Genomic DNA, 22,260 nt, shown 5'->3' on the forward strand with positions numbered 1-22,260 from the left:
ACAAAGCAAATATCCCATGGCAAAAAAAGCTGGAAGCTGCCTGAGAGTGCCAGTTTTAAAAGCACCCCTCCACATGCACAAGGTTCTCATTTTGGTATTCTTATGATACAGTAACAATATGGGGGGGCACAGATAGATATGGAATACAATAACATTATGAATTACCCCAGGATGTTCCACCCCTTATCCCATATCATCTGATTTATGCCCAAATGAATACATTTCAACTGTAAACATATCTACACATATAATATATCTATACATACCTATATATAACTATATACAAATACAATTTCAGTGGTCACTGGCCATCCCCCAGATATGGACAGAGTTCATTTGGTCCATGACTGATATGACTGGACAAGTCCATGGTAATTAAAATATGCAGTGGCAGTGACATTCAGCAGCCAGTGGTACATTCCAACCTTACAGGCTGTTCTCACCCACAGTTAAATCCCCCTGAGGTGCACAACATGTTTCCCCAGCCCTCTGCTTAACCCACCAAGTGTAACCAGGTCCTTGAGCAAAAACAATGCCACAGATAGGCTTGCCTTTGCTCAAGGCAGAATGAATCCAAACAGTCTTTCCTAACATAATTTCATATGCACAACAGGCACTTCATGTCTGTCTGCTGTACACAGGGGTTTGGAGTGGGCAGGGCCAGCTCAGTTAGTGGAATCTCTGGTGTTAACTAAGTGCTGATGCAATTCCCCCCAGTTAAAACCCCTTCTAAATCCTCCCCCCTTAGATATAAAATGGACTGGTTTATGAAAAATATGTCCCAAAGATTTGTTTCTTGGCCTTGGTTCCTAAGAAGAACCAAGAGAGGATGGAGGCTTTGGAATGTGTTCTATCTTTCTGTCTATTAAGGTAGGGAAGAATACTGGGAAAACCAGCTGTGAATACAATAATAGGCTACAAAGCTACAAATAAATGTGTAAAAATACAGAGAGCATATAAAAGAAAAAAGGCAAAAAATTAGCCAGCATCAATGTGACTATTGCAGTGGTGATTTGCCATTTTTAGACATGTGCTTCTGTCTTCATTCTCCTAAAATGTGCATACAAAATTGTCTACAACTTGAGCAAGGTCTCTGGCACCAGGGACAGTCACATTCTGGAGGCAGTTGTCAAATTTGGCTCCTCAAGGAACCTTTGCAGAGCTTTGACAATGTCTAATTTTGCAGGGTTTTTTGTGAGGAGAGCCCAGCCATCTGGGTCTTTCAGCAGAAGATGATGGGCCAGGTGATCCCATCATAATTACCAACATTTTCTCTCCAAGTTTTTGCACAGAAATAAGATCCTTCAGGCACCAGGTAGTCTCCCAAGCAGTAAGTCTTTTCCCCATTGCTCTGAAATCACAACTGCACAGAATGATCTGAGGATATGTGCAGGAGATAAATGTGTTCAGATCCACAGGTGACATTAGGTACTTCCTGAGGGGCCTGAAATATCACTTGTGATATTGAATGTCATCACATGCTGTTCTACTCACCTACTTTACTCAAATCTCCTTTATAATATCTTGCAATATATGTCAAGGTGTTGGGGAAAAGAATTGAAGCTTCATGGTTTCTTTATTAGAAAAAGCCCACAAAAGACCAAAATGTTTCTGAGTAAGTTATATCTGGTGAGTGGAGAATTGATCTGAATCTGGAATTGGTGGAGGTGAAGCTGTTAGTTGTAATCTGGTATGGTCCCCCATAATTTTGGATTGCTGTCCTACAAAGCAATGGTACTTCATATTCTGTAGTCTTGATATCTGCAAATTCGTTTCCTTCTTGCTCAAATTTAATAAATCCAGAAATGGACTTGAAACTACATGGAGGCTCCCTTTGCATGCCTTGTCTTTTAAACAGATCCTTGTTTTTGTGATCACAGATTGGAAGCAAATCCTGTGCCTGTCTGCTTGCTTTGGGGTAGAGTCTTTCTTGGGAAGAGCTGACTGTGCAAATACCTAATTACAACATAATGTGGTTTTTTTTAGATTGAGGGAATGTGCTTCAATCTGTCTGGCTTTGGGGGTTTTTTTGGTAATCAGATTTGTATCCTGTAGAAAGAGCTGTGATACCTGTGTATGCTTTGCTCTATGGATAATTCAAATCAAGATCTGATTTAAAGCCTGCAACACTTAACACTAGTCAACAGAATAATTATGTGATTGGTGCAGGGAGGAACTAGCATCTATATTAAAGGGAGAGAGGAGCCTGAGTTAGAAATTAGATGGACAAGTCCTGCCTCTGTCACCAGTGATCTTCTACGACCTTGTGGTAAAGCTTTTGACTGTCCAATTGACATGTAGCTCTTGAAAGGGTGGTATTGTTTCATAGAAAAAGAGATGTTGGCTAAAAAAATCCCCAAAACCTTGTAAGATTTATCTTATTAAACTTTCTAGTGCTTTCAGCTCTAGCATATATTAGCAGGTGGTAATTCTAATGCCAATTTTAAAAGTATCTTCTAAAGTATTTTAAGCACTTCCTTTTTTTTTTAGGAAATTGCTAGAAATAGAAGTATGAAAGCAAAAGCTTGAAGTGTTCTTACTTTCTGAAAGTACCAGAATTGATGAGTTTTTAAACACACCAAATTTTAATGAAAAAATCCAATTCTTGCTAAGCTCTGCTATTGGTCTCTGAGGCTATCACTGTTAGCAATGGATTAGGAGAACAATGTCACTGAACTGAATTCCTCTTTAATATGCCACAATTGAAAGGGTGATAAGAAGACTTGCACATTTCAGAAAGCTTTTTGATTGTAGTACCTTTAATAACTTTAAATTAAGTTATGGCTTTACATTAAAATGTATAAAATTATGAAGTCCCCACATCACAAAGTAGTGCAGAAATGATTAGAATGACTGTTGTGCTGATGAATTGAGCACAAGATGAGCACTGGCCTATTGCTAAAAAGGTGAACCCTATTAAAATGATTTTAATAAGCTTTTTAAATGCTTTCCATTTTGCTATTCACATAATTAAAAGGGAGGGAAAACTACTCAGACTAGGTAAAGAAAGAAAAGCCTTTGGGCCTTATACCACTTTCTCCAGTTTAGTTTCATTTGCAGAGTTAAAATTTGCAGGTACAGCTGTCATAAATTTCAAGTTAGAGGGCTTGAAGGTTGTATTGCATTTAGAGAGGGCAAACACCTCTGTTTTTCCTATTTTGGAGGAGTTTTTAACCTGGCTTTCTGTGGTATTTTCAGGGTCCACAGGGCAAAGGAGGAATTGAGAATCTGACTCCATGTTCTTTGAAGGCTAATTTATTATTATATGATCTATATTATATTATATTATATGAAAGAATGCTATATTAAATCTATACTAAAGAATAGGGAAAGGATACACACAGAAGGTTACCAAGAATGAGCATGAAAACTCCTGACTGCTTCTAGAGTTCTGACACAGCTGGTGGGGATTGGTCATTAAGTTAAAACAATTCACATGAAACCAATCAAACAACCACCTGTTGGATAAACAATCTCCAGACCACATTCCAAAGCAGCAAAACACAGGAGAAGCAATTGAGATAATATTATTTTCCTTTTTCTCTGAGGCTTCTCAGCTTCCCAGGAGAAGAAATCGTGGTGAAGGGTTTCAGGAATTTCAGAAAATATGACAGTGGCAGCTTTCTATCCTTGTTTTGTACATGCAGAGTATTTCTGTTCTCTAAGCTGGTGTTCTGAGAGTGTGTGTTTAGCCAGAACAACCAACATGATCAATGTATGAGTTGCCCATTTTCCACCTCTGTTACAGTGCCAGGGTCTTGTGCCCTTGCACCAAGCTGTTTACAAATGTATCATTAGGATATTTTCCAGCATAGCAGGTCAAATGCTATTAGTGAAATGAAACTCCAAAGTGCATTTGGAAGAACACTGATTACCAGACTAAATAATCCAGAACAAATGGCCAGAGTCTAACAAACAAAAATGAGTAATAAAACCATGCGTGTTGGAATATTTTGGCAGTTAACTAGTTTTTTCTTTCCTAGATAATCATACAAACCTAGTAGCTATTAAACAGTGATTTGCATGCCAGGGACAATGTTGCCATCAGTAGGAAATCACATCATTAATATGTATAAAATTTAGACCTTTGAAGGTATCCTGAGCTTGCCAGTCTCTGCTAAGATTTTTTTTTTTCAAGGACACATCAAAAGAGTTCTGTAAATAGACAAATGTTGTATCTGCTGCTGGAAATGGATTTTAATACAAAAGATATGGAAACAGCTCTCCTCCTCTCCACTGAGTGCTGGTAGAGGAGATCCTTTCATCTGACCTTGCTCCTACTCCAGCTGCTTGCAGTGGCCTCCTGGGCTGAACAAAGTCCATGCTGAATCTCTTCTGGATCTCTAAGGAGCTTTTTGTCATTTGTGGCACTTGCTGTTGATGTGCTCCTACCCCTCTCCCGCCTCGCTGTGACTCTCATCCTCTCCTTGTCACATCTGAGTTTGGGAAGCATCTTTCATACATTGCAAGGATCACTCTTCTTTTTGTCCTGTCGCTTTTTCCCCTTTGCTGTCCATTGCAGCCAGCAGGACAGAGCAGCCTTCCCCTGTAGTGCCCACAACTCTTTGATCACTGCTTGTGATGGGAGCACTTGTGCCATCAGTCACTGTTTCCTCACTCCAGGAGAACACTCCCAGCCAGCATCTTTGGGCAGAGCAGCCTGTATTTCAGTGAAGCAACAGCTTCTTTGTGTCAAGGGCACAGCAGCTGTGGGCTGTGTTAACATACCAGGCTAAATGCAGATCTGGGTTTTAGAAGGGGGCTAATTTGTTCAGAGGTGGTTGTTGAAGAGCCATAATGTCAAGCCATATGGCAGGAAACCTTCATACAAAATTAATTCCATCATTATCGGTTCGTGTCTGCTTGTTGCCATTTTCCCAAGGATCTTTTTTGTGTTCAAAGAATCTGTGATATTCACTCTACTCTGGAGCACAGATGTGGAAAAGGAGTGTACCTGCTGTTCCTTGTGTGTCATATAAGTGTATGCTTAGAGCAGAGGGATTTTTTACTTTGCCATTAGAGCTATCATGCCAAAACAATGAGTAATGGCTCTAAAGAAAAGGCATGACAGTCAATTATCTGGCCATACATACCAAGGTGAATGCAGTAGGTCTTTTGATGTGTCCAGTGAGATATTTTGGTACCTTTGAGCCTTTGGCAGTCATAAACTAGAATTATTGCAGTAACTTTTCAGCACAGTGCTAAAACACTAGCAGAATGCTATGTTTTACATTTCATTTTCTACCATATTCATCCTGCAGGAATTACTGTTTTGGGACTTTTTGTAAAGAACCCTCCTTTGAGGACTAATTATGAAAAATGTTTCTCTCTTTTCCACTTTAAATTACCTCTTAGTCTATTGCAGTTCATCTTAAAGGCATTTTTGTAATCAATTTTTTTCATGAACATTAATACAACCTGTGGCAGGTCTGAATGAAATAGAAAGTTTCATCATTTCTGCCAAGAGAATAGTTGTTGTTTCGGCTGCTTTTTGTTTGCTATTTTTTGTTTGTTCTTCTTTCTTTCTTTAATATTGAAACAGGTGGTTTCTTAAAAAGATAGCAGATTGTTATAGTTTGAAGGAATTATTCTTGAGAAATGAGTGAATAATTAGGACAGTTTCCTGAACAAACCACTTCCCTGACCCCAAAGCTCTGCATTCAAGTAACTAAATGTTGTGTTCTTCAGAGGAGAATGTGCTTCTCTGGCTTGCAAATATATTTCCCATGGAATGCAAGACCAGTGAATGATGTGAAAGTTCTTTCTGTGGTCAGTCTGTAGTACAGAAAAGGAGTTTATCCCTGTGCTCCAGATGAGATTTCCCTTGCAGGTGTTTGGGTGACACTGGATGCATTTGTAATGTCTATCTGATCAAACCTTTTACCTAGTGTTTTGTTCAAAAGTTCAAAAATTTTAAGTTATTAAGTCACACATACCTGGAAAGTTGCATCCAAATGAACCCACATATAATGGAAGCTTTTTCAGGCTTGTGAAAACTAACTGTGTTAATGTACATCCCCCAATTTCTCTAGGTACAAATGTGACTGCAGTTTGAATATTAACTTATGGGAAGGAAAGGAAGTGTCTCCCATGTGCTTCTCATTAGTAAGACCAAAAAAAAAAAACCCCCAAAAAAAACCAAAAAAGAAAGAAAAAACCCACCAAAACAACCCCTCCCAAAAAATAGCCAAACCAGAAAGGGAATTTTGAGGGCAAGTCAATGAAAAGATACTGGTAGGTTCTGACATAATATGGAATTCATGCAAATCTTTCTGCAGATAGCCATCATCAAAACAAACCCCAATCAATGCAAGGATTGTGGAAGCTTTATGAGGGAAAGATTTTTAAAGTCCTTTTGTGTATTATGTGGTGAATATCCTGCAGCATGGATCTGAGGTTTGCACCTGCTGTGTTTGCTAATGCTAGACAATACTATTAGCATGTCATGATTCTATGACTGCAGAATAAACTAGGAAGCATCATGCAACCACAGAATAAAAGAGTTGCCAAGCTGGGCATAAGAAGGAAGTGGAAAATGCTTCTTTTCTGCTTTTCTTGAGCTTAATACAGACATTTCACTAGATTGTTTTATAAATGTTGATGGTTATTGAAAGGACTGTTTACATCCCATGGAAATATTTTTAGGGTTTTTTGCTGTTCATTTAATTTTCCAAAGTGGTTGTAATAAATTTGATCAAGTAAACCTTATGACATTTTGTATTTCACTCCACAGAAATACCTCAGGAGCTTTTTCTCTGCAATGCTGAAATCTCCATCATCTCCACTGAACATTGACAAAGTGGGGCTAACGTTGTCCAAATACACCATCTGTGAATTCTCACCCTTCTTCAGGAAAGGCGTTTTTGACTACAGCAGCCATGGGACCAGCTAAGTTTTGGGCCAGGATCCTTATGCTGGAGGAGTATAGCTGGAGTGGTGCCTTCACTTTTGTGCAAGAGGAATGAGGGAAAGAAAAAAACCCCTGTGTCTCCTCCATACCTGGAAACATCCAAACAGCCCCAACTGGAGACCTGTGTCCTTTAGCAGCTCCCAAGGCAGTGCCTGCATTCTCCTGGCATGGGGTGTACAGACATTTTTGTGTAAGTTGCTCTGTTAATAGTGTACAAAGATTCTGACTCTGGTAATGAGTTTGGATCCCCTTCTTGGCAGCAGTGCTTCCTTCCCATTTTCTCAGATCATTTGTTCGAGAGCATCTCGTGTTTACCATGGCAGTGTGTCATGCTGACAGAGGGTTTCCCAGTGGCCTTTTGGTTTCTGTCCAAGCTGTTCCTTAAAGAACAGCTCCTCTTTTGTTTCTTTATAGCATAGTGTCATGTTTAAGGTAATGATCATGCCCAAATGTTGTTTCATTTTCTTTCCCTTCTAGATACACTGAGTATTAATTGTATAATTGTATAGTTTTTCTCAGAAGAATTAAAGGGCCTGGGTAACTTGAATGCTTACAAAAATATATGCAGCAGGAAGAATATAATTTGAACCCTGTCAGAGTCCTCCACACTTAGTTGTTTGGAGGCTGAACAAATCATTCACCATTAATAAAGAAGCAAAGGAAGCAATAGTTACTGAATAACATGGTCAGCATCTTTTCAGATTTTTCAGCATCATTCAGACTGGAAATGGAAATTCTGCACTGTACAGAGCTCTAGCTATGCATAAAGCTGATGCAAAGTGCTATATATTGTTTTTTAAATAGCTCCTTCACAATAATTGTAAAACCTGAGCTTTATTTGCATCAGTTAAAATTTATAGGATTTAAATAATAGTACTTTAAAATGACTCAGGATTTATTCAGACTTGCACATATATATACAGGTAGAACTAATTTTATATTGCTGCAGATTCAAAACTATGTATACACTGTGACTGGAATTGAGTATGTGTACATGTTAATGTATAATTGGTTGTATAAAAATCAGAATTGAATTATTTCCAGTTATTAAAATGCATCATGAAAGGTAAGTTTTGTGTGCCATTTGTTCAGAGTGTGAAGCATTTTTTCTGAGTTGATATCACTGACCACTGGTAGGTTGTGGTAATCAAACTATTTCATGTCATTGAAAATTATTATTAAAACCTAAAGTAACAACACTGGTGGCATTTTTATTTCGTGACCTAAATTATAGGAACAGCAATGTTTCACATTTAATATGATACATCCATGGTTCTGAGGGAACTGGCCAAGGAAGTGTCTAAGGCACTATTCATCATATTTAAGAAGTGATGGCACTCTGGGGAAGCTCCCTCTGACTGGAGAAGGGGAAACATAACCCTCATTTTTAAAAAGGGAAAAGAGGAGGACCCAAGGAACCACAGGCCAGTCAGCCTTCCCTCAGTGCCTTATGGAGCAGGTCCTTTTGGAAACTATGCTAAGGCTCATGGTAAATTATGTGGTAATTGGTGACTGCCAGTGTGCCTTCACTAAGGACAAATCATGCCTGATGAATTTGCTGGCCTGCAGGAATAGTGGGAATGGCCTTAAGCTGGTTTTGTTAGATATTGGAAGAAATTCTTGGCTCTAGGGGTGGTGAGGCACAAGTTGCACAGAGAAGCTGTGGGCAGCCCCTTCACTGGAGGTGTTCATGGCCAGGCTGGATGGGGCTGGCTGTGAGAAACCTGATGAGAAACACCAGGGGGGTGTCCCTGCCTGTGACTTCTAAGGTCCTTCCCAAACCAGGCCCTTCTATGATTCTGTGCTGATGTATAAAGATAACTGGGTTCCATTACTAAGCATAGCCTGCCACAGTAAGCATCTTTAATTAAAATTTTAAAAGAAAAAAAAGATGGATGATTTAAATTTTGAGAGTGTTTTTATAATTTTAATTCATCTCAGGGAAAATAAAAGGGTAAATTTTCTAGGCCCTGTTATTAGCAGGGTAGGATTTATTGCCTTTGAATGTGTCTGACTTTATCTGACTCTGACTTAGGTATCTTAATACCTCTGATTGGGAAGCTGAGCATTACCTGCTTGTGCTTGATCACTGACAGGGACCTGATCTCGTGATCCCTGCTCTGCCCAGTGCCTTTATTACACCTCTCCAGGGCCCTCTGTGCACATTTCATCCTCCTGAGCACAAGGCTGTGTCTTCCCTTCCTCCTTCCCTCTGCCATTTGGCTTTGCTTGTGCTTCCCAGATCAGAAGGTGGAGGCTGGGTGCTTGCTGGGTGCCTGTGGTGAGCTGAGCCACTGGAGTTTGGTGTTGCAGCAGTCAGTGAAAGGCTGGTAAGTGCATGTGGTTGTCTTGCTCTGATGCCCAGGTGAGTGCTTCAGAGGCAGGAATTAGGGATGATCAATAAATGACTCTGAATCTCACTGCAAAGCCACTGCCTGTTCTGTTTCTCCTTCTCCCTTGGCTGTTCCCCTTCCTACCTCATTGCAGTGAGGTATGATAAAGAATTAATGCCTCAGAGTCTTCAGAAAAATGATTTTGTGTAACTGTAGAGCATTATTTCCTGGGTGCTGCTTCTATGAGGCAGGCCAAAAAAGGGTAAGCTGCTTTATCTGCTGCACTGATAAAGCCATTTTCTGCAGTTTTCTTTCCTGAAAAACTACCAGTGTGCCAAGCAGAACTCCATTGCATCACATGGTGAGTGCTGGTTATGAAAAGGCAAAAGCAGACAGGACTCCTAGAGGTATTTTGTGTTGCTTTGGATTTGGAGAACCTGTTTAAGCAAAACTCAATGTGATAAAGAGTTAAGTGAAAATTTTGAATATTAATTTTTTTTCTCTTGAATTTAAAAGAAGACTTGTACTGGCTTCCTGCCAACTGTACAAATTGATTCAGGACCAGATGCTCCAATGGTGTAAACTTGCCTCTAAGATGGTTAATTTATGTTGTCTAGTTTACCTGACCCGCAGTGTTAAATGTGTACATTGCACATAACAGAGGTCTATTAATCACTCTATTTACAATGTCATCAAGTTAAAAACTAGAGTTGTGAATGTAAGCATGAGATTAGGACCAAAACCCCCAGCTACCAGTTTTTCCCACCTTCTTACTTATCTTTCACTGGTGTCCAGAGTTTAATCAATGATGGCAAGCTCAGGCTAAGCTAGGAGGCATCTTTGAATAATTACACCGGTAAAAAATATGATGGCTGTTTATAACCCACAGTCTTTGAACTCAGACTTCAAGAGAAGTTTTCAATAGAAGCTGAAGTGCATATAGCTAGCCATTTTAAAGATGTTCCAATTGCATTTCTCTGTAGATATCCTCAAGCTCTAAAATTGTCCATTAATTTTATTTTCAACATATTGATACTTTCAACAACATTGTGAAAGTTATTTTCAGGCCTGGTATGGGTGGTGGCTTTTTTTTCCAAGCTCCTAAGTAATTGAGAAATGTCCTTAAGTAAAACCTAACTTATGGATCAGTCCTATATATATTTCAGGCAAAGTGTGTGTTTAAGTACTCGCTATAATGGGGCTATCACAATTACCCATGCAACTGAAATCATGCTTCCATTAAAGTCACCAAACAGCTTGGCTCATATCCTTGCTGAGCCTACAGCAGTTTTTCATCAATAGGATTGCACCAAAAAAGGCTAAAAAGCACACTGGAGATGGTGCTTGGCTTTTTTTTCTTTTTCTTTCTGCATAACATGATTAAATGCAAAACAACTTTGAGGAAAGCCTTGCTGTTGGTCTTGACCCTGCTCTCCTTTAACTGGAAGTGCTTTTCCCCTGAATATGCTGCTGCTCATAGGCAAGAGGTTGAGCAGCCCTCAAAGCCCTGCTGATAAATGACTCCTGGCAATCTCCTCACTCCTGGAGGTGGGAATAAGAAATAGGTTTGTATTAGACTCTGATAGAGCTTGAAATTTTATATGCTCCCAGCCCACCAAAGCCCCAAAATTGGAAAAAATAAATTATTTTTAACTTACAAGTTTCTTATGTCTGTCCATGGGTTTATTTTCTCTGTGTTGCAGTAGATTCTGGGAAAAAAAAAAAAAAAGATAAGCTAAAGAGCAAAAACTTTCTGGCTTCCATCCTCATAATGGGAAATAGAAGATATTCCTTTGCAGGACAGGCTTCATGAGCAATTAAGGTCTATGCAGTTATACAGGCCCTGAACCAGTTAAAAGCTTAAAGTCTGATAAAGGTGTATTTTCTTGGCAAAGCTGTAAAGTGAATTTTTTTAATATACTGGGTTCTGCCACTTTTTTAAATTGTTGTTTTATTATTTTGAGTGTTTTGTTATTATTGGTGGCAGACCAGAATGCTGCTGTAGATGTATCTTTTTATTCCTAATACAATGAAAACAAAGTCAATTAGGAACAAGAATATCATTAAATATAATCAATTAAAGTTGGAAAAGGCCTGTAGGATCATGAAGTCCAACCATTACCCCAGCACTACTGTGTCACCAATAAACCATGTCCCCAGGTGCCACATCCACACATTATTTGAACATTTCAAAGGCTGGGTATTCCATCATTTCCCTGGGCATCCTGTCCCAATGCCAAGTACCCTTTCACCAAAGAAATATTTTTTAATACCTAATCTAGACCTCCCCTGTTGCAACATAAGAAAGAAACAGGTTGGGAAAGTGAACAGTGACCTGAAAATGAATTTTGTGGGGAACAGGTAAACCTCCTTATGCCACCTGTCTAGTGCAGTGAAATCCATACAAGAGCTCATCCTACTGCCTGGAAATACCTGATCACAATAATGTTCTTTTGTCTTTTTGAGACTGAGTTTTAGAAGGAATGTGTTGGGAAGCCATTTTAAGGGTGAACATTAATGTTTGACAAAATGGAGGCAAGATTTTGGACCAGAAGCTTTAGTCTCATGTCTGCAGTGTGTAACAAGTCTTAGAAGCAAAAATGCAAATGGCAGCATGGGAAACCCTGTATCTTTTTTCTTCTCTACAACTTTGTTTTCTTTATAAACACTGACAATTTTCTCCAAAGCTATGCTGATTTTGGAGCATGCAGCACAGCTTTTGCTGTCACACAGAGTTTTGGCAGTACTTTGGTGGTTGTTTTTTGAAACTGGTTTCAGAAAAAGAAATAGGTCTAAGAAAAAAGTTTACAGACTCTTTCAAAGTCCTTCTCAGTTTCTTTTGCTAGCTTCTTCTATCTTCCCATGACAGTTTTGTCTGGGTGGCTTGTTCTTATTCATTGTAAGTTTTCAATTACCTCCTGTCTGTAGTCTCATTTTACAGATGGTTTATAAGAATGTGCTGGGAAGAGTTGAAGAGAAAGCAAATCCTTTATCATATGACAAATGGTAGTTATCATCTTCTGATAACTTGTTCTGATCTCCTGATTTTCTGTTTCCTTAAAGGCATGGATCAAAGATCATCAACTGAAACCACATTTTAGTTGTGTTCTGCAAAAATTGGTGTCCTTGATTTTTGATATTGGGAATTACAACTGAAATCAGAATCTCAAAAATGAGCAGGTGAAAATTGTTAATGGTGTTGTCGTTGTTCTACCTGGGAAATCAGTGTGTTTTCAGGACTTCTGCATCATGCTTGGTTTTTTTTTTCCCCAAATGTGAACACCTTGGAGATGTATGGGTTGCAAATTACTACTTTCCATGATGCAGAGTGGCTTGCTGATAATAGGAGCAAAATGAATCTACTGATAATGAGAGCTTCAAGAATTGTTCTATGGAAACTAATGATGTGTGCATCAAATCGCCTGTTTTTCTCATTGAGTTCAACAAGAGAGAAGGCAATGCTCTACTGCTGAAAAAACAAGCCATGGCACATTTTCATCCATAACCACCTCCAATTCTCATTATTTTAGTAGCTGAGCAACAGTGTGGACAATGCAGAGGCAGCAGAGCCCTCAGAAAGATTAGCATAAGAGAATGCGAACAATTAAATTCATATCTCAGTCTGTCCTGTGTTTAGATCTGGCCTGTTCTGAGCTTGGGAGTGTTCATTAATGCAGTGTGGATAAAAGAACATACCAGTTGTGGGAAGCAAGTGCTTCCAGCACAGAAAGGTTGCTGAGCAATGTGTAAAATCAGAACCTTGGATGAGCTTCCAAGCTGCCTGAGCCTATTAATTCTGGCACCTGCTTGCATAAGCAGATGCTCAGGTTTATGTGCTCAGGTGAAGTTACCTCTTAACCTCTTAATTATATGCCAGACTCTGCCTGTATCTATTGTGTGAGTGGTTCTCATTGTTGGCAGGAAAGGCAATGGAGAATGGAAGGATACAAAAAAAGTTGCAAGAAAATAAAAGAAAAACAACTCCAGACCAAGCAAACAAAACAAAACCAAATGATTGATTGAAAAACAAAGGTATCACAAACTTCTTAATCTGTGGTAATTTAACATTTGCATAACATTATTTACTGAATGGACACAGAATTGCTCAAATTTGTCAAGTCTATCAGCAAACTGAGAGCATCTCTCAGCACAGCTCATTTGATATGCAAGAGGATTTCACTACCCCTGTTCTTTTGTAGTGGTGGAATGGGGTTTTAGGGGACTGGGACTCTGCTGGGTGTATTGGCAACTTGTATTTCATTCTGTGTGAATTAAATCAAGGGTGGAATTTAAAATTCATACTGAGTAATCTGGCCTTTAAAATCATGATGAGATTTTACAAGGCAAATTTTGGCCTGTTTATTAGCACTGATCTGGGATCCTGCACACTGCAGGACAAAAGCCACATAATTATCTTCACTATACCGTTTTGAAGACCTTTGACAATTATTATACCTTTTGAATTACCTTTGACAAGGCTGCTAAATGAGATTGCCTTGATGATACTCTGGAAAATCAGTGACAACAGGACTTTGTTGGGTTAAGTGATTTATTATCCAGACATGAAGGCTTGGGCTGTGGCTATTAAGGCTGCACAGAGCTCTCTGCTAGAAGTTTCTTGGTAAGTATCTGTCGTGGTTTAAAGGACCAGGTGTCTGCCAGGGAAGGTGGGAAGCTCCCTTGGAGTAGAAAATGTGATCCCCTTCCCTCCAAGTTATTATGACTTTGAAATTATGGGGTTTTCAAGTAAAGATATGTGAAAGGAATAAGAAGCTAACCTCCAACAGTATCTCTCTCTGGGAAGGTGCTGTTGTGGTTTAATTGGAGAGATAAGTAAATAGGAGCAAATAGGAAAGTAAGTAAAGAAGAAAGAAAAAAGAAGTAAGTAAAGTAAGTAAGCAAACAGGAGCTCACTCACTTCCCACCCCTTGTGTGATGGTGGAGAGAATTGAGGAAAAAAAAAAGTGAAAATTGTGGATTGGAATAGGACAGAAATGGAAGAGGTAGTGGTAATGAAAAAGTAATTTGAATATACAAATCAAGTTATGTACAGTGCAGTTGCTCATAGCTTGCTGAGGGCTGCCCAGTGAATTCCCAAGCAGTGGCTCCTGAGCAGCTTTCCCCCAGTTTTATGCTGGACCATGTGATCTGGAATATCCTTTTGACCAGCTGGGGTCAGCTGTCCCAGCACTTGTGCCCCTCCAGTCTCTTCCATGGTGGTGTGGTTTGAGAAGCAGGAAAGTCTTGTCTGAGTGCAAGCACTGCTTAGCATCAGCTCATCAGTGTGTTATCAACATTTTCTTGTCCTAAATCCAAAGCACAGCACTCTACCAGCCTCTAGGAAGAAAAGTAGCTCTACCCCAGCCAAAACCAGGACAAAATGCATTGAACTTAAAATAACTGATTTGTTTTATGAACCTTTGATTTGTCTGTACTTTGGCCAATATTCACCATTCAAGTAGACGCTTTTCTTCCCTTGGCAGATACCCATTCAAAATGCAAGAAATTAATGGTGGCAGGATGGTAGAGGCAAAAGGGGATCAAGAAAGATGATGGAGCCACTTGGTCACCCCAACAGCCAAGTCTTAGCACCCCTTCCCCAGGTTATCCTGCTTGATGAAACTCAGGACTCGCTGCTAACTCCCTACCACGTCCCACAGGTCGTGGTGCAGGAGCTGCTCTCTGGTTTCTCTGCAGGTTTCAATGCTGTTCCTTTCCTCTGGTTCCTTTGTTCAAGCCATTTTTAAATTAATTCACTTTGCAGTTGCATTTGTTTTGTTTATTAAATGCATGTGTAATTTTGATCCCTTTTCATTGCCTTGAGCAATTTTACTGTTCCCTTAGATCATTGCAGAGATGTGCACTATGTGGAGAAAAAAAAGGAAGCTGAAGTACCCATTTTTTTTTGCATTTCCTCTCTGTTCCTCCAGCTTTATGATGTGAATCCCCTGTTTTTGCCTTCACACAGAAATACACCTTCAAGGGCAATTTTATACTGGTTGGTCCCCAGGTAACCTAAAGTTGTAATTCCCTTATTATTAAACCTAAGCTTGTCACTGAAACTGAACTCTCGTCCGTTTTCAAATTAACCCCTTGGTACAAAACATCAAGGGTTTTCCAACTCCATCAAATGGAAGCCACTGAAGGTGGGAACTTATTGACACACCAAGGGGTTAAATCTGCAGCTAATGCTGTGGATTTTGTTGATTTACTAAACCCATTACAAAAATGTCCAAGAACTGATGTTGTTAGGTGTGGCCCCATTTCTCTTCATGGAAAAAAGCAAGGCACAACTTCCCAAGGATATTTCTGGGATTCACATTCTCTGAACCTCAGAGAAAGAAAAAACAACTCTTAGCTCATTTACTGCTGCCATGTTTTGGAACAAGTGGAATGCATTGAGGAAGGTTATTTACCTGAAGGAATTTGCATGATTGGATTCTGGTGTGAGTGTTTTGATTCATTGACCAATTGAATCCAGGAGTGTGTGTTGGCTGACAGTCACGAGATTCTGGGCAGTTGGGTGCTTGTGCAGATTCAGTTTAGATGTAGTGTAATATAGTATAGAATAATGTAGTATAATGAAGGAATTAATTAGCCTTCTGATATCCATGGAGTCAGATGCATCATTTCTCCCCCTCATCGGGGTTGCCCTGTTTACCATAGTTAGGTCTCTTAGTCAGACTTGAGAGAAAACCAAACAAATTCACAGCTCTAGAAAGGAAAAAAGAATAAAGGACCTGTGAGTGGAAACCAGCAGAACTGTATGCCATGTTAACAGGCCATAGGCCAAATCCAAGTACTAATTATAAAAAACTCTTCCAGGTCTCTGATCTCAGTGCAGCTCCAGGGGAATGGTGCTGGTGGCACTGGAGGGGCCTGGGCAGACTGGTCTGGAATGGCCTGGGCAGACTGGAGGGGCCTGGGCAGACTGGTCTGGAGTGGCCTGGGCAGACTGGTCTGGAATGGCCTGGGCAGACTGGTCTGGAATGGCCTGGGCAGACTGGTCTGGAATGCCTGGGCAGACTGGTCTGGAATGGCCTGGGCAGACTGGTCTGGAATGGCCTGGGCAGACTGGTCTGGAGTGGCCTGGGCAGACTGGTCTGGAATGGCCTGGGCAGACTGGTCTGGAGTGGCCTGGGCAGACTGGAGTGGCCTGGGCAGACTGGTCTGGAATGGCCTGGGCAGACTGGAGTGGCCTGGGCAGACTGGGGTGGCCTGGGCAGACTGGAGTGGCCTGGGCAGACTGGGGTGGCCTGGGCAGACTGGTCTGGAGGGGCCTGGGCAGACTGGAGGGGACTGGGCAGAGTGGTCTGGAATGCCTGGGCAGACTGGTCTGGAATGCCTGGGCAGACTGGTCTGGAATGCCTGGGCAGACTGGAGTGGCCTGGGCAGACTGGTCTGGAATGCCTGGGCAGACTGGAGTGGCCTGGGCAGACTGGCCTGGCCTGGAATGCCTGGCTGCAGGAGGGCTCTGGGGTTGGGCCAGGCTCCCCTGCAGCCCCTGGCAGCCAGTCTGGCCATGCAATGTGCACCCGTGGGACCAGCTCAGGTGCAGGCCTGGGTAAGGGCACATCCCTGTTGCAGAGGCCATGCCAGGACACAAGAGCAGGGAAAGGCTCCAAGGCATCCCCCTGCCCAGGCTCCTAGCGTGGGAGCTGTTGACAGATGGTTTGCATGTTTGAGAAAGCAAAGCCAGGATTTCTGCAGCCACGTGGGGTACCCCAGAGAGCCCCTCCTTGCCAGCCATTAGCTCAGGTAACACAAACAAGGCCAGGAAAAGCAGGAAAACAAACTTCCCTTCTCATTCTGTTGCCAAATGCTCCTTCCCTGCATGGCATGGAAAGAAGAGTCCTGGCCAGATGGTGAGGAGGACCCCGAGGGTGCAGGCAGCCCTGGGACAAGTGCTGCCCACCTCTTCTCCCAGCTCTGCACTGGCATTTGCCTTTTTTCCTGCACTGCTCCACTATGGACTGGGAACACAGCATCATTTTCTGCCTACACACATCACACATTAATTTGAAAAGCAAACTCTGGATGTGATTTAGCACAAGGAGATGGAAAGTGGAGAGAATGTGGCAGTGAGTTTGGATTTGCAGAGGATGGTAAATCTTTGGGCATCCAGGTTTTTGGAGGACTCAAAGAAGATTTATATGTGTTGTCTCTTGCTCAGTGAAACATAGATTACAAGTAATTCTAGGGTCTGTAAGGCTGGTGGCTGGCTGTCTTACCTCATGTTATTCTCCTCTTACTTTTACCTGTTTTTGCTTCTACAGAAATGCCTTGACAAGACATTGCAGCAATTTTCCCAACAGATATGATAGTCCAGCTCTGGAGGCTTTGGAAGATATTTGCTCAAAGAGGGAGCATTTGCTGTGCCACCCATTCTGTTAAAGTATGAAGTCAGGATATCAGTTATTGCATCTTACTACACAAATTACCATTTACATAATTGTAAGCCTGTCTCTACTGAGCAACCATTTTTATGGTGATGATCTTAGTATTTACATAAATATTGCAGTACACAAGGTAAATTGTGTATTCTAACCTACCATTTTTGACAAGAATTTACACATGCACAATAACTTATTTTTTCTTCTTAAGCAACAGTAATCATAAGTAATGTGCAGAAACATTCAAAACCACAGTCTTGCATGAAAGCTCCATTTTTCCCTCAGTAACCTGCTGTAATTACAGTGTACATCAATTCTGCCATAGGTAGATACACCAGATTTTGTTTTCCCTTTATCCTCATACAATTTTAATGACTATCCCTGCTTGGAATACAGCATTGTAAATTAAAAAATTAAAAATTTAGAAGAAGTTTGTTTCCCTGACAACAGTGACAGCAACATTTAATACCCCTCTGTGTGATTTGTAGATAAATATATACAGTTGCTGATACTAGTGAGATAATGTGCCTGGGGCTAATTGTGCCATTACAAATATTTGAAGCCTGAGCTTGATAATGTGGGTCGTGGGACTTAAATATGTATGAACTGAACTAATTTGACTTTCTTGCTGCTTGCCAGCATATTGACAGAACCTTTGGAGCTGCAAAGCAGCTGAACTGTGCTGGGCACGGTTGATCACATATTGATCAGGCATTGTGGGGCTTTGTGTTTATTTGGATTTGTGGTGGCAGCTCCAAGGAAGAGGCTCACCACATGGGATCATGGGGCTTGTGAAGCAGATCCTGCTCTCTTCCTTCAGGTCCATGGCTGTCTTCCCCTGGGTTGTGGGACACCCCGGTTTGGCACATGAGGTATGTAACAGAGCTTTGCCTAAGTAAGCTCTGCATGAAGATGGGAGCCTCAATTCTGACTGACCAGCCTCCAGAACTGGTCCTGGGAGGAGCTGTGTGTGTCTGGCTCTTGCTCAGAGCCATGAACAGGAGTGGCCCATGGTTGTGTCTGTAGTTTGGGGCTCTGCAGAGCAGCCACAAAGTCATGGTGTGCTCATGCCATGATGGTGAGGCTGGTCTGGATGTAGGCAGGGACAGGGTAGCTGACAAGGGCCTTCTGGACTTTTTGCATTCCACATTACTGATTTATTAAGACAGAAGAGATGAGGGAAAATGCCAAGCTGTTTGGTATAATCATTGTGTCTTGCCCTGTGGCTGTGTGAGAAATCATTTCAGCTCCCTGTGTGCAAAGTTGTTCTGCTTGCAGTGATCCCAAACTCTTGGTTTTGTCCTATCAAGCATCAAGCTCAGTTCTAGTGAAAGAAAACCCTTTATATACCCATCAATGAGTATTTTTATAAGCTCAGGACTCCTGGTTTAGCCTGTAAAGAGCTTTGGTCAGGCTCAGAGGTGTTTTGCCTCTCAAAGCAGATTGCAGTTAGAGGTGAGGAAATCTGATTCCTTGGCTCTGCTCCTCTGATCTCCAGCAGAGCCCTGCTGGGCAGTAATTCCCTCAGCACTTTGGCTCAGGGCAGTCCCTTGGGCTGCTGGCAAATGAACACTTGCAACATTGCTGAGTGCCAAGTGTGGGTATGGACAGAGCAAAATGCTTAAGGTTCTCTTAGTTTCTCATCTCCACTTCTCATATTCTTTCATAGCTAATGAGGCAGGTGCTGAACCCAGCCAAAATTCTCAGGTGGTGGAGCTAATGCTAATCCCAACCCCAGTGTCACAAAACCTCGGGGGCACAATCCTGGTCCTGTCCCTTTTGTAGTGGCACCAGTGCAGCATCCCTAAGGCTGTGCCACCTGATGGCTGCACCAGCACAGCATACAGGAATTTTCTTGGATGCTTTGGTGGATGGAGAGAGGTTTGTTGTCCTCATTGCATCAGCAAAATCTGAAACTTAAAGGATCAAAGGATTTTTGAAGCTGGCTTCAGCCCTCAACATGTGCCTGCTGCTGGGCCTTGGGTGAAGTCAGTGGTGTTACAGCATTTTATAGAGTGTGAGGCACTCAACACAAGCTGTGGGGAAATATAACCATGAAAGTGGCATATTTTAGGGGGATGGAATTTCAGCAGCACAGAACACTGCTCCTGCAGGGTGCTTAGCTGGGAAATGGGCTGCCACAAGTCACCTAATAAAGCTCGGGGCAACATGCTGGGATGAATCATGCTGGGAAGCAGGAAAAGCAGACACAAAGGGAGAAGATGTAATGAGAAAGAAAAGGCTTGAAAATCCAAGCATCATGGTTCAGATCACATTAAAAGTTTATTTAGATGTGAGTAACAGGGTCAGAAATTCTATATCTAACTGGACAAACCATGTGCTGTCCTATTACAGCAAGTTCTCCTTAAAACCTTTTAGATTTAACATGCTGAAATAATGTTACACATAGCCAGCCTTGGTCCATGCCAGTAATTAATTTGAGTGCAATTAATCTGAGTGAAGATGACATCTTTTGTCAGCAACAGGTAGTCCTTCCTAGCAAAGGTAAAGCTGAGCAAGCAGTTGAAAGGGAAATCATTAACAATATTCTCCTTCTCCTGCAATTTGTCTTCACATCCTGTTACTTCCCTGGATGGATGAGCTGAACACAGAGAATAACAAAACAAACAAAAAAATCCCTTTTGAGCTTCTGCAGCTGGTCTTTCTGGTTGAAAGGAAGGCTTTCCTTTGTATATATTGATATTTCTTAGATGAAATGCTTTGATGGTCCCTTAGGGTTTTAGCTTGTCTGAAAATGAACGTGGAAATTAAAGGAAACGTGCAATGTGTAAGACAATTAAATTGGTTGAAGAAAGATTGGTTACAAGTGTCTTTGCTCAGATTTAACAGGTTTAATTATATTTATGTCCATGAGTTCTTTGCTGGAGTCTGTCAGAAACGTGGCCCCCTTTTGGGTACCACACAGGAGGCAGCATTAGACACTTTTCCATGGCTCAGCCATCCAGTGCTACCAGAGACTGTCAGGGGAGCTCTGCAGTAATGTCAATTAGCCATAAAGGTTCTGCAAACAAGCATTATGCCACCTCCTTATGCATCCCCTGCTGCTCACAGGGACACAGTAATGTCCAGAGCTAAATAACGATCTTGGATTTGCAGCTCTGTAACTGGACGTAGTCAGTCTCACGTTGTCAAATTGAAAAAAAGAGGATGTAGCCTTTGGTATCCTTTCTCAGGATATGCTTTTCAAATTGGAATGCCATTAGTTTGCATCTAATTCCTCTCGAGCTAAATGTATTGGTTTCATTTCTTGTCTGTGCTTTTCTCTCACATGGTGTTTCTGCAGGTGACTGGGGAATCCCTGAGCTCCAGGGGATCAGCAGGCATTATTTGTCTTTTCTGTCCTCAGTTCCTCCATATGTTTATTTATTTACTGCCATTCCCTTGATTTTAAAAAGGAAAAGCACAGATGTCTGAGGAGTGTCTGCCTTTTCTCCGCTGTAATTAATTATCTATTATCTATTCAGGGTGCTGCATTGATTGCTCCATCAAGGGTTGTGTAGCTCAGGGAGGAGTTTCCCAAATGGAAATCCCTTCCCTGACCTCCTCAAGGGGCATGAAGTATGGATCTGTCCTACCTGTGTGAGATGGAAGAAGAAGCTCAAAAGCTCTTAGCACTCCCCTCATGCAAACACAGAGCTGGGTGCAGGAAAAGGATGCAACAACAATTGCCACAATGGCAACAGCCTTGAAAGGGAGATAAGAATTAACACAGCACTTAAATTTAGGGACCAGGAAATGCACCTGATCCCTTCTCTGCAGCACCACTTGGAAAATAAGTCCTGGGGCTGAGGGATAAGACCATGGCTTTCTTTCTCTGGGCAAATGCTTTTGCAGCAGATCTTGTGGCATTTCCATGTAGCATCCACCATTCTGAGAGGAGCACTCAGGTGCCTTTTTCCTAACTGCAAACCATGCATCTCTTAACCCAGGGCTACAAATGTGGTGCATGCCATCCCTGTGGGTGGGTCTGTTGGATCACACACCCATTTTGTGCTCACATGGGCTTTTCTGAGCACTGTCAGCAGCTGGGGGCATGCAGATGTGTATCCTTTGCACAGAAGTACTTCCACCCTTTTGAAGTGCTCTGGGTGCTCCACAGATGCAGGGTGCTCAGGGCACATCCATGCATTTAACTTGGCTTAACTCATTTGTTCTTTAATTGTTCATTATCCAGATGGGAGCAACTTCAAAGTGCTGTTCTCAGCAAGACACATTCCTCCCCATCACTTAAATATCACCAAATCCTGTTTCACTAAACACTTTGACTTTTTTTTCAAATGTATGGTATTTCAAAGTCACTTTGTGGTCAGACCAGGATCACTAGCAGCTAAATCCATCATGATCCAAAAGTGTTTGAGGGCATATTTTACCTAAGTCATATTGCAGGCATAAAGGGCTCAGCTGTAGAAGGCCTCCTAATGTGCCCTGGCTCCACATAAAAGAAAAATAATGGATATTTTCATAAATAAAAGTGCAGACCATCATATGCACTCGTAATCTCAGAGTAATTAAGCAGCTGGAGAGAATGATGATTCACACTGGGGCTCACTGTGCTCAAAGAGTCCTTTTTCTGTGTGTTTGAACATGTTGCTGAGAAATCTAG

The 22,260-nt window shown here is 41.5% G+C and overlaps 1 protein-coding gene across 3 annotated transcripts in view; it reads left to right on the forward strand.

The window, feature by feature from the left end:
- KIF16B (kinesin family member 16B) overlaps positions 1–8,109 on the forward strand; it is a 140,677-nt gene extending 132,568 nt beyond the window's left edge. For all 3 annotated transcript variants that reach the window (XM_071422186.1, XM_071422205.1, XM_071422195.1), the window contains one exon: positions 6,734–8,109. In XM_071422186.1, coding sequence (XP_071278287.1) covers positions 6,734–6,892 — 159 coding nt within the window. In that variant the 3' untranslated portion in view covers positions 6,893–8,109. The remainder of the gene's footprint in view (positions 1–6,733) is intronic.
- Positions 8,110–22,260: the final 14,151 nt, after the last annotated feature.

Source organism: Agelaius tricolor, unplaced genomic scaffold (genome assembly GCF_023055355.1).
Source record: "Agelaius tricolor isolate 1412-34295 unplaced genomic scaffold, bAgeTri1.0.p SCAF_1, whole genome shotgun sequence".
NCBI lineage: Eukaryota > Metazoa > Chordata > Aves > Passeriformes > Icteridae > Agelaius > Agelaius tricolor.